The sequence below is a fragment of the Miniopterus schreibersii genome (assembly GCF_964146895.1).
Source record: "Miniopterus schreibersii genome assembly, chromosome: 1".
Classification (NCBI taxonomy): Eukaryota; Metazoa; Chordata; class Mammalia; order Chiroptera; family Miniopteridae; genus Miniopterus; species Miniopterus schreibersii.
In genome coordinates, this window is record NC_138101.1 from 45,967,384 (window position 1) to 45,980,838 (window position 13,455).

At 35.7% G+C, this 13,455-nt stretch overlaps 1 protein-coding gene across 1 annotated transcript in view; it reads right to left on the reverse strand.

Annotated features, from left to right (window-relative positions):
* Positions 1-223: 223 nt before the first annotated feature.
* The window catches only part of ANTXR2 (ANTXR cell adhesion molecule 2), a 121,093-nt gene continuing 107,861 nt past the window's right edge, over positions 224-13,455 (reverse strand). The window contains exon 17 of the mRNA XM_081161097.1: positions 224-2,073. Coding sequence (XP_081017223.1) covers positions 2,035-2,073 — 39 coding nt within the window. The 3' untranslated portion in view covers positions 224-2,034. The remainder of the gene's footprint in view (positions 2,074-13,455) is intronic.

Genomic DNA, 13,455 nt, shown 5'->3' on the forward strand with positions numbered 1-13,455 from the left:
TATCCCAGATGCAAATGTAGAACAAAGGTCTACAAGAACTCATTGGGTGGACATCGGCTTCCAAGTCATACCTGCACTCACGGATAATTACTGCCAACAGACTGTTTGTGAACATGAGGGACATTTTGGAACTCAATGTAATTCTGTCCTTAAAACTAATCAGGACAATGACATATTCAATCAAACAAGGCTTGAGTTGATGTAGGCTTAAAAAAAATGGTAGCGGAGGCACAGGTAACATTTTATTTATGAATATGTAGACACATGACTTTGGATCCAGCCAGCCAGTGACATAAATAAACTTGAGCAAAAGGTTCAAGCTAGAAAATACACACACATATAAATGTATATTTGCGTGTGTGAGTAAGGCTTCTTGGAGCAGTGCCACAAATCCGGACACCAACCAACAGAATCCCTCCCGTCCTCTGAACTTCCATTAAGAGCACAATGGGGGTAATTATATGGGTTGCTCCAGATCGCTCTTTCCATCTAGTGCACTCACATGCCCGCCAAACATGAAATGCTCGCCTTCCCCCTTCCGATGTGACGGTGGCTGAACTTATTTTTAGTGTCATTTGATAAGCCTTCGTGCTCGCAGAGAGACATCCCACTGACCCGGCCACTGGTCACTGTCTGTGCCAGTTCTCATCAAAGCGCGCGCGCTGGCAGGCTTCGCGTCGAATATCCATTTCGCCTCTGAAAGTCAGCATCGGAAGTGACTGGATCATCTGAGCCTTTGTCTTCAGCTGCTGCTTTCTTCCTCCCCCCCAGTGTTTCCGCTCACGCTAACATAATCTGGCACTGTCGACACGGCACGATGGTGGTTTTTCTTAAAAAAATGATAATACATACATTTTTGATGTTTTGTGGTGGCCGACCCTCCCGAAAATCTAATTTTTTAAAGTGATGAGTAGTGGAGGTCTTTGCTTCTCTACTGAATCACATGCAAGGTAAAGGCCCCCCCCCCCCAAATCCAAGTAATGCGCATACAGGAATAGGTCATTCAATGTCAAAAGGCATAAAAAAGATGGGCGAAATCTTCACAGGCTGCTGCTTGCTGTTGCCTTTAATTATATTAATTAAACTTTGAAATTTTCATGCAAAGAGAGTTGCTGGCTTGTGACGCTGAAGAGCCCGTGGAGACTTGGAGAAAGAAAAAACCCTGAGCGGAAGCTGTGTGGTTGCTGCTTCCTTTAAATTAAAAGCGAATACAACTCCTGGGGGCGCTGGCCGCTGCGGGGGCCGGGGGGGGGGGGTCTCCAACCACAGCGCCCTGTCCTCAGCTCTCGGGGCGGCGCTGCCTTCCCGCGGGACGCGCTCCATTACTCTCCTTCCTTTCCCGAGCGCACAATGGAAGAAAGGCTCGAAAACTAAAGGGCAGAATCTCGCCTGCCGGCCGTGCCCGGGGCATCCGTCCGCATCTCATCGTGTGCGCTCGTCTCAGCATCAGAATGACGGGCCTTCCCGGGCGAAGCCTCCCGCAGGCCCACGGCCTAGGGGACTGGAAGGGTTTGTGACCCTGCAGAGCTCTAAGGCAGGGCCTCCTTTGTCTGCTTAGCTGGTGGGTGTCTCACAGGCTGCCCGTGAGTAGTCTTGCCATGTAAACACACGAGTGCCGTGTTTCCACGCGTGACACTCCTTTCTTCATTAAAGAGCCATCGGGGCCAGCTGTTCTGTGGTCCCCGCACTGGTGTCATCTTCATCCTGTTCTTTATTTTCTCCCCCCCTTTTTTACACATTCATGCAGACTTTCTTGTGTAAGCCACAGCACATAAAGTTCCCCTTTATATTCAATGTCATGAGTCATGAGTTACCACTTGAGTTCCATCAACTCCCGTGTAGATGGCAGGGCAAGTGTTTGAAAATGTCTGGTGCAAGCAAAGCAGAAGGCAGAGGAAACGCTTCCTGACCGAGAGGAATGAAGCTGCTCTTCCAAAACTTTCTAAGATGCACTTATTGGGTTTTCATTTGGTTGGAAATCAGCAGTGCGAAGACGGACCACCTTCACACCTTCGTGGCCCTCCTCCTTTCCTTTTACTGGGAAGAAACTCGGGAGAAATTTATGCACCGACCCTGGGAAAACAAACAAACAGATCCTTATTGAAATATTAAAGCAATTATAAAAAAGCAATTATAAGAATCCCTAGTTTTCCTACCATAATAGAACAAATAACCACCCAAGGTGAGGTGAATGTTAAGAGGAGACATGAAGTCATCATTTTTTTCCCTTGAGTCAAAACATGATGTCTCATTGAGAAACTGTCCAGAGCAACTTCATCTACACAACTGTATGGTAAAATTAGAGTGAAAAAATTCTATGGAAAAGAGGAATTTTTTGTTGTTGTTATTTAAAGTATAGTGTTACTATCCTAGCAATAAAAATATCAAAGCCACCACCTTATGTTTGTTTTTATAATGAACTAAAATGAAAGTATTCCTTTATGCAATCGGTGCTTCTAAAACTGATGTAAAATTGTGGTTCTAAAATGTATCCATGAGGAGTGCATCTAAGTAGTAAGAGACTGAAGGTACAAGAGTCTGGGAGAAAGGGAAGAAATGTCATCTCTGTGTGATTCTCTTTTATAAAAAGGCTTTTGTAAGAGACCTATTAGCGATCTTGTACATTGCTGTTGACCAGCTCTCACAATGCACATCACCATTATATGTCTCCAAATGGTGACTATTTCTTTGCATTGCACATTTCCAAAAAGACTTTGCATTTCAATTCCTTAGCAATTCAATGAAGGCTGTAGAGACAGATAATTTCATATGTAATTGTAAATAATCTAAAATTCATTTGAAAACCAAGTTTCCAATTAATGATAAAGGGTCCCCACCTCCTTCCCTCTGCTCAGTGGGACAGTGCGGATTCACTGTACTATGTAAGTCATGTCCAGATTCCTCAACAGGCCAAAAGCTAGCACACTGCTTTCTACTCTAGGGTCAAGATTATCACCCTACTGAGATTCGTCTATTTCTTGTGATACTTGCTTTATAGTTTCAGATATTAGAACTTCTCTTTATGAATGTACGTGACTAATACATTCATTCCCAATACATGGTAATATTCAAAAGAAACGACAAACTTTGAGGAAGAAAACTTGGAACATAAAAACAGGATTTTTAGTCCATTTTCCTTTCAAAAATGACTACTCAATAAATTTGGAAATTTCAGATATGAATGAAATAACACAAAAGCATAAAAGCAAACTAGTTTCCATTAGTTTTTTTGCTAAAAGGCAAATACTCATCAAATTATCTGTCTTCTAAATAATTTTGGAAGTGACACTGTTACTGTAATTGTCAATTTGATTACTACTTTGTGCCTAATTTCTACAAATAATATCTGTGCAAAAGGAAGTGGGACAAAAGCACAGAGAAGAGCACCTTAGAATGAGGTCAAAATTTGTTGGTAAAAGCAATGATCACAGGTCATGTACTCAAACTGCAGTTTTGTGTTATCTAGAACCTTCAAACAAGACTTCAGAATGAATATTAAGTGAAATCTATACTCTTCCCCAATTAGCTATCATTCAGGACATTCGTCGTGCCTAGGTAAGCCAGATCACCAGTAATCTATTTACCTGGCATTGATTTCTTTATTTTTTTTTTAGAAATGCCTTCCTAGGTTTATGACATTATAAACCTTGCAACGACATTGCATTTTAGAAAACTGCTATTGAGGACACTGATACAAAGTGATCAATTCTTGGAGTTCAGAGCTACCTAGAAAAGAGCTTGTCACTCATGTGATTCCCTTTTATTATATAATGGCTACTATATAACTCAGCCTTTCTCTTTGTGCATTTGCTTTCAACAAGCTCGGATTTGCATGATGTTCTAAAAACAATTGTTACCCTTAGTGTACATTTTCTGGCATAGTTCTACATTGACTTTGGCCTGTGATTATTTCTCTATTTTATTCTGACACTTTATTGTGTATTTTTCTCAGTACTTCTTTAGAATTAGACTAGGTATAAGTAAATGTAAACTAATACGTATATTTCTTCCTTAATTTTCAACTTTCTAAATCACGAAGACTCCAAATTCATCTAAACCTCTAAAACTTTCCAATGAATGTATTACCTCAATCTCTACCTTACACAAAAAGATCATTATCATGTCTACTTCCCTTCTCTGTTGCCTTTTCTAATTCTGGTAGGAATCAATGAAGTATTCAGCAGATAGGTGATTTCAAATGATGATAAAATTGAACTTAACCCGAACTAAGTTAACACAGATATTTAATATCTGTGCAAGCATGTTGAAATTATACTAGTCTCCTTAAAATCCCTAAAGTTCTTTTAGAAGAATAAGCCCCCTAGGTCTGAAGACTGAACACCTGATTTCATTTTCTACAGCTGCTAGGAAAAAATAAGCACAATATTATTCTTTATAAACTAGAAATGTATTAAGATCCCAGTTCATTTCTTAAAGCCGAGCTGTGTGTGGAAGCTTTACCCTATTACCCACCTTCCCGCAGAATAAGAAGGGAGACAGCGCATCAAGGGTAAACCACAAACAAAACTCGAGTCGTAATAAAGACTAAATTCACAATTAGAATCTGTCAGCTTTAACTTCACTTAAGTGATTTTCAGGCCCTAGCAAGTTTCTGTTAGAAGAAGTTCGTTGACATTTCTTCGGAAACCGTTGTTGGCAATACCTTCTCTTAGGTCTCAGAGTAAGTAGGAATTAGAAGTTGATGCCCAGAATAAAACTGTCTGGTGCTATGTTACTGCTCTATAGTTAACTAAACCAAGAGATGGAAACAAGACAATAGCAGGGACTGAGCTATTTGCTGTTAGTTAAAGAGTACAGACCCCAGCTCTGTTGCAGGATCTGAAAACTGATTTCACCCATTCCTTTTCACTGTAGCCAGTAAGAGTAGCATTAACCAGAGCAAGTGTCGTGCTTCCCATCTCTCGGGCATTAAAATTCTGCTGGCATTAACACTTGCAAGCTCCTCTACTAGCTATCTGTGCAGGATATATTTCACTGCCAAAACCTTTATAGTATCATGCTCACCTCATAAATATCCATTGACAAGCTGAAGCTTACAACTGCACTTTAGTTTAGACTTTTCAAACACAGATAGATGATTTATTTATATTCTCACCTCAAAAAGAGTTTACTAAACCTTCATGCTTTGTGCAAAAGTAAATAGTGATTCAAATTTAAAATTGTACACAAAGCACAGACATATACAGAAACACAAATAAGACAATTTAACAGGTCCGGGAAAACCTGAATATCAGGAACAAATGCCGACTTGGGGAACAATAGGCTTTTTGAGTGGAGATTTTCTGTAGCAACCGAAGAGAGAGCACATACTATCATCTTTCTCTCTCATATACATAATATAACATATATATTAGAGACCTAGCAATATATGTGAGATATATATAGATTTATATATAAATGTTATTATATGTAATAATATAATATATACTATAATACAATATGAGAAAATCTGTGTTATCTTCTGCTAAAAATAAAACTGCAAGATTTTGACCTGAAGTATAAATTCCATACACTTTTTTCTAATGGAAGTACAATATATAAATGCCCCATTTTACAGCAGAGACCACGCACTATATGGATATTCAGTAGATGTCCTGAAGGAAAGTGCTGAGTTTTCCTGACAAATTAACTTTCAAATGTTCTTTCTTCCTCTTCATTCTGTTATGACACATGCAAATTTTAGTGACTCTACACATACTGTTAACATTTATTTTGCATATATCCAAGTCTCTTAATTTTTCTTCAGATTCAGGCATATAGTTGGACGTCAATGAAACACATAACCCATACCTCATAATAATAATATATGAAATTGACCCAATTTATTACTAGCAAATTATACACACACACATATATATATAGAGAGTGTTACAGTTCATAAATCATTGTTGGCAATACCTTCTCTTGGGTTTCATAAGTTGTAATGGGAAGTAGATGCCCAAAAGAGATATATATATATACATATGTATATGTATGTGTGTGTGTGTGTGTGTGTGTATATATATGTATATATATATATAAAATCAGAAAAGAATTCCATATATCTAAGTTGGTTAACATTTTGTTGTTGTTGGACACATGAGAGGCAGTATAGGAATAATTTCCTTCTTCTTTATCTTAATTAGAATACTAATTATGTATTAGGTCTTAAAGAATAGTAAAAAAATAAATAAAACTACTTAAAAGTACAACTTAAAGCTATAGAAAAACAGAAAATAAATTTTGCACATGCAAATTGTAGCATTACTGGTATTACTAAAAGGTTGAAAACTACCCAAATATCCATAAGTAGGGATATGATTAATAATCTATAAAATACAGATAGATAATGGGATATTATAAATAATATAGAGCTGTTAAAAAGAATGAGGAAAACCTGTATACGTTATTGTGGAGTGATTACCAGGATTTATTAAGAGAAACAAATCAAGGTACATATAGTATACACATGATGCTAAAGTGACTTAATATATACTTATATTTTCAGAAAGAAACAAAACAACAAAATTTGCTTTGAAAACAAAATTAGTGAAGTAGATGAAGATATAAATGTCTTTGAATATATCTTGTTATATGCTATCAAATGCAACCATGTAAATACTTTACATTTGCAAACAAAAAGTTATGTAATAAAAAGAAATCCCTACAAACTAAAATAGACTTTACTTAGTCCAAGGCAGAACCCTGGCAAAAGCTAAGGAAATGGCAGGAAAGCTGAGAGATCCCTCCATAACACATCAGATTTTCCTTGAGAGCAAGTTAGTAGTCAACTGAAGTCTGAGAGAAACACAGAGGGTAGGTAAATATTTCCTTCTTCAAAGGCAAATGGAGCCCTCCCCAGGGAAAATAAAACAGCTCACTGAGAGTTTGGGCATGGCAAGAGTAATGAGAAACACAGCCCTGAGGGACCCAGGGCATTCTTGAACCATAATGCAACAGCCTTTTGAAACCTGGGAGCAGGAAAATTAAGAAAGATCCCTCCAAGGCTCAGCTCATAGGGTCTTCTGAGAGTGCAAGGAATTGGTAGCAAAAGGCTGTAGGCAGGGAATCAATATAAAAACAGGTATTTCAAGGTATAGAACATGGTGGGTGAGACAGGGTCAGGTTCCTGAAAATAAAGAGAACTCCACTGCAACTCAAGAAGCTCACAGGTGTGGGGGGGAAGGGAGGGAAGGAAGGAAGGAAGGAATGAGAAAGAGAGAGAGAGAGCAAGCTTTGCTGAAGGGAAATCCATAATCCTGCTCTCAAAATTTTTGAAGCCAGTAGTGAACAAAAGTAACTAAGATGGCAAGATATCAAAACCCAACGCAATTACAGATGAGCACCATGACAGAGGAAGTGGTATATATGTTTCTAGAGGTAAATATCACCTAGATTAGTTCTGATTTTTTATGTATGATGTCTAGCATAAAAATCACAAATTATCGTATACACAAGCAAGAAAATATGAGCCACAATCAATAGCAAACACAATTAGGTAAATCTACAGACAAGAACTTTAAAATAGCTATGATGGACATATTTAAAGTTCTAGTGAGAAAAATGTATGCATGCATTACATACAGTGAATTTCAGCAGAAATATAAAAAATATAAATCAGAACAAAATGAGAAGGCTAGAGATGAAAAATGCAATATCGGAAATAATGTGTTTTATTCATGTAAATTAGACTGGACATAACAGAACAAAAACTCATTAAACTTGAAGGTAGGAGAATAGAAACTGTTCAAATTAAAAAACAAAAAGATAAAAATAACTAAAGAGAATCTGAGACTTGTGGGACACTATATAGTGGTCTTTCACAAAAGTAATTGATGTCCCAGAAGGAGAAGAGAAAGAATGGAGAAGAAAATATAAAAAAATAATCACTGAGAACTTCCTAGAAGTGATAAAAGGCATAAACATACAGAACAAAGAAACTTAGTGACCCTCAAGCAGGATAAATACATAGAAAACCATATCAGAGTATATATAGTAAAACATATAAAAACCAAAGACTATCATAAAAGAATACCTCTCTGTCCTTCATCACCCCATCCCAAGACACACAGATACTCTCAATTTATGTTGAGAGTGGGGTTATGTCCAGTAAGTCCATTGTAAGTTGAAAATATCATAAGTCAAAAATGCATTTAATACACCTAACTATTGAACATCATAGCTTTGCATAGCCTACCTTAAACTTGCTCAGAACACTCACATTAGCCTACAGTTAGGCAAAATTCTCTAGACAACAAATATACTGTAGAGTGTCAGTTATTTACCCTTGTGATCATGTGGCTGACTGGAAACTGCTGCTCACTGCCACTGCCCAGCATCAAGAGAGAGTATTATACTGTGTATCACTAGCCCCGCAAAAGATCAAAATTCAAAGTAATGGTTCCTACTGAATGCATATTGCTTTTGCACTACCATAAAGTCAAAAAATCATTAGCTGAACCATTGTAAACTGGGGAACAGCTGTATATAGAGAAAACATTCATAATCATGACAGCCAACTTTTTATCATAAACAATGGAAGACAGAAGACAATGGAACTCTCTAAAAATGCTAAATAGGCAGGCGGCGTCAACCTAAATTTCCATATCTAAAAAAAATATATCATGCAAAAATTCAGGCAAAATAAAAAACATTTTAAGACAAGCAAAACCTAACAATGTATCTGCAATAGGCTTCAACAATAAATGCTAAAAGAACTTCTTGAAACTAATGAAAAAGACACTAGATGGAAGCCTAGATCTGCAAAAAGAAATAAAGAAAAACAAAACAGTAAATATCTGAATAAATATATATTTATAAATATATATAAAAGAAATAAAATTTCTTTATGACATCATTGATTAGTTTAAGCAAAAAATGGTAACAATATATTTAATTCATAACATGTAGAAGTAAAATATATGACAATAAGAGTATACAGAGCTGGGGGAGCAAGTGAAAATTAGGCCACTGTAATGTTAATTTTTCTTAAACTATTATAATATTTGGTGGTAGATTATGAAATGTTAAAGAAGCATATTGTTATCTCTAGAGCAACCACTAAAAAAGCACAGAAATATAGCTGAAAAAATAATAAAGCAGATGGAATGGATTATAACAAAATACTATATTAACACAAAAGAGGACCAAAAAGAAGAAACAGAAGAACAAAGAATAGATAGGGCAAACAGAAATCAAGTACAGTAGACAGAACTAGAAATAAGGTAAAACCAAGCGATTGGACATATAACCACATCAAAACACAACTATTTCAACTGACTTAACACAGTATTTTATCTGTATATTAACAACAGAATATAATCTAAGGGTAAATAGAACAGCAAAGAAATGTTTTATCTCATTCATTAGTCTTAATTTTACTAACACTATTTTATTATTAAATTTTAGCTATATATATTATAGGGTAGAGCAATATAAGTAGGTACTTTAATACTGTTAGGGCAAAGATTTCTCAAGCAAGAGAAAAAAAGGTACAAGTATAAATTTAAAAAATATTCAGTAAGATCCCTTAATGCTAAATTAGATTTTAAAATATAAAGTCATGATTTTTCCCCCAAAACTACTGAATTTCCTAGCTGTACCTGCTCAAAATGCTTAGAAGCAATAACAACCTAATAACAAACAGCACACCTATTATCCAAAATGTGTTTAACTATCATTATCTACTAAAAATATCTAGGGCTTCTTGGATTGAATGTTTTATTCCAGTTTTAAAACAGAAAATATAGAAGACGAGCCTGGGACATATTATGCCAAAACAAAAGACATTTATCAAAGACTAATGTGGGCCATGTCAAAAATGTATAATAATTAATGTGATGGATCAGGTTTTTACCACCTGCTTTCTTTGATTTATCTCAAGATATCACTAATAGTAGAACTTACATGATACTCTATGAAATGTACAGCACCACTTATGAATATCCATGTCAAAAGAAAAACATGAATTTGAATCAGAGTGAGGAGGTACAGAGAGAGTACCAGCATATGAGTGTGTGTTGGGGGCAAGGGCTGGAGGAGTCGAAATTTTCTAAAACGTATTCAGGTGGCAATTGAGCAAAATTCAAAGGGAAGTCAATGAAACTGACTATCTGGGAAGGATAATTTGGGTAGAGAAACCAACAAGTACAAAGGCCTTGGGGTGAAGGTGTCTTTGGTGAATCTGTAGAAAAGTATTACAGATAGTGTGGCAGGAGGAGACTGAGCAATGGAGAAAGTGGAAGAAGAGCTGAGAGAAGAAACAGAGACCCAATTGTGCAAAGCTTGTAGCAATAACTGTTACAAATCCCCTTTTTAAAAAGCAAAGTTACTAATTATACAAAGTTAACATCTGGATTACTTCTCGTCTATTTTACATCAGATTGAGCTAACATGTTAAACTATTTAATTTTCAAAATTCTTAAACTTCACATGTACCAAACTTTATCTCCCTCTCCCCCCCATCTCTCTCTCTCTCTCTCTCTCTCTCTCTCTCTCTCTCACACACACACACACACACACCCCAGACAATATCAGAATAAAGAACCCAAACTCCAATCATTGTGTCAGATAATGGCTAATTGAAAACTTGATTCCTATTTAAATTATGCATTTAGTAAAATTTTAGAAAAATCCAAATGAAAGGCATATTACATTGCTACTGTTTAATCAAGTGGGAAACAGAATAAATTAATTTACTCAGTATGAAAGAATGTTGCATGAAAACACCAAATTTCACTAGACTATTTCTAGGCTTAAAATTTCAACCTCAGCTATTTACACCACAGAGCAACAATTTTATAGGCAATTCATGTATTTGTCTCTTGAAAATTAGGCATTGAGATAATTCGTCTTAACAACTGCTTTTGGAACATTTAAGGAGAAATCCTGAAAGCTTATATATCACTAGCACTGAAAAACATTTATTGAGAGATTTTCCTAATGTATACAACCCTAAGGATGCAATGTTTTATCTACAGCTATGTTTCTAAGAATTAATTCTCACTTTTGAGACCCTAAAATAGAGTATGTTGTCCTATGTCAAAAAATTAATAACTAAAACTGTGTTGATGAATTCAGCCTACACTTGATTCATTTCATTATCTGTCTCTACTTAAAAGTATCCAAAGCAATTTGGGTCCTTTGTCAGATTGCTGAATTCCCAGCTATCCCTGCTTTTATGTGCAGATACACAAATTTCATACATAACCACAGGGATTTATATTGCAAAGATAGATGCCACTGTAACCCAGAGATTATTTCACTGATCAGCGAGCACACAGTGGTATTTAAGGGGAATTCCTTGCTCACCGTTTGAAAAGAAACTAAACAAGCATTAATTTTGTCCCTTAATCAGTACAGGCATTCTTAGTCCAAATAACATATCAACTAACAAGATTCTGAAAACAACTCTAAAAGTACTAAATCTCTCCAACGGAAAGAATAAACTCTCAACGTTTAAACATTTATACATGCACAAGCATATAGATAGATTCAAATAAGTAAACAAACATGATTGTGATAGTGTCTCAGAACACTAATTACTTACTCATGTTTACTAAATTACCTCTATGTACAAAGGATGGTTTGCTTTTTGGTCCATAGAACTCAAAAAAACTAAAGACATAAACATTTAAAAGTCAACAAAAGTGATTGCCTTTGATTATTTAATCTCCATTTGATTGTCTATATGTAATTATTCAACATAAATCCCAGAACCAGAAAAGAGAGTTTAAGTCTATCTACAAGTCAAGTATTGGGTCTGGTGTTAATGCAAAATAAATGATAGATAGATGATAGATGATAGATGATAGATGATTGATAGATAGATAGATAGATAACAGATAGATGATAGATAGATGATAGATAGATAATAGATGATTGATAAAGAGACCACTTTTCAGTTAGCTTAGAGACACATTCTGATAGTCTAAGACTAATAATTTTCTAAACCAAAAATATAATAAATGTAATATCCTACTTCAAAAATATAATTAGACTTTAGACAATCAAGTTTATTCAGCATTATAACAACTCTTCTAATTTTTTTTTAAACAAAGAAATCTAATTTATTTGTTTAAACTCCATCTTGTGTCCCAGACTACAATCTCCATGGTTTTTTTCACTACCATTTTGCAAATGCAGTGTTCACTCTACAGTTCAGGTGTTTAAAAACATTTGACAAATTAACGATAACTACTGAGTCTGAAATATTGAGTTTTACCCATTCAGCTGATATAGCTCTGAAACATGTAATTGATATCGATATCGATATTTATATAGATATTGAGGTAGTTCAATCCAACAACACAGTGATTAGCAAGCTATAAAATAAAATACAATGGTTCACTTATCTAAACTTACAAACACAAAACTAGGAAACTATAATTTTCACTAACTGACTTGTAGTTAAGCAATAGGGGCAATCATTCCGCGGGCAAAAGCTCCTGGTTGATTCTGGGACGTGAATACTCAAGCGCTCCTGGCCGTCCATTTCTTACATGCAGGCCCAGTGGCGGGGCGTAACAGGGTAAAGGCGGAACGGCAGGACAAGTGTTCGAAGCTGGGACAAGGGGGCATCAGAGAGGCACTGAACTTGATGTCAATTTTAAATAGAGAGCAGATGGTTGGAAATGAAATCTGTTTCATGCTTGAAACCACCAAGATTCAGAGAAGACAGAGACACAAGTATGTATTCTAAGTCCATTATGATTCTTATATCTAAATACAACACGTTTTGACAAGCAGGAAGTGATCATTATGAGCAACCAAACCACATGTAAACATATCATGCATTAGAGAAACATTAAATCAGTGCCCAGTTAATTAACTGATTTCGTGGGTGTTTATTTTCCTTTATGCTTCTGTTATTCCCTGTCAAAGACATCAATATTCCTCCTTCACACAAGTGGCATACCACTTGTGATCTCTGTGTACCACTAAAACTTCAGAGACCAAGTTACGTATCCAGGAGGAATTATTCTACATTTATCAATTAATAACATCATTACATTTGAACACAATGTAGCATAATTCATGCAGCTTTACCAAAACACAAATTCATTAAATGCTCTCAAAATTGATGGCATTTAGCGACAAATGTGAAAGCTTAAGGTTTAGTTGATACTGGACTCTTTATCAACAAGTAAAAACTCAGGCTTAAAAAGAATGAAAACGTTCTTAAAAAGAATAAAATATAACTTGGTAAATCAATTTCAATTAATACATATTTCTTCAAATTAATGAAAAAGTCCTTAATCTACAATGCGTTGTTGGACCTGTTCTTCTCTTGGTGAGAGATTATTAGAGAAAATACTAATTCCAAGGCAGGATGGAGCACAGAACATTCTTCAGAGTCAGGAACAACAAGAAAGGAAAAGATAAGAAACTGCCTTTTTCAATTGTACAAAATCTGGTGTTCATAAAGCTTGCTTCCTGCACATGCCGTTTTTGGTA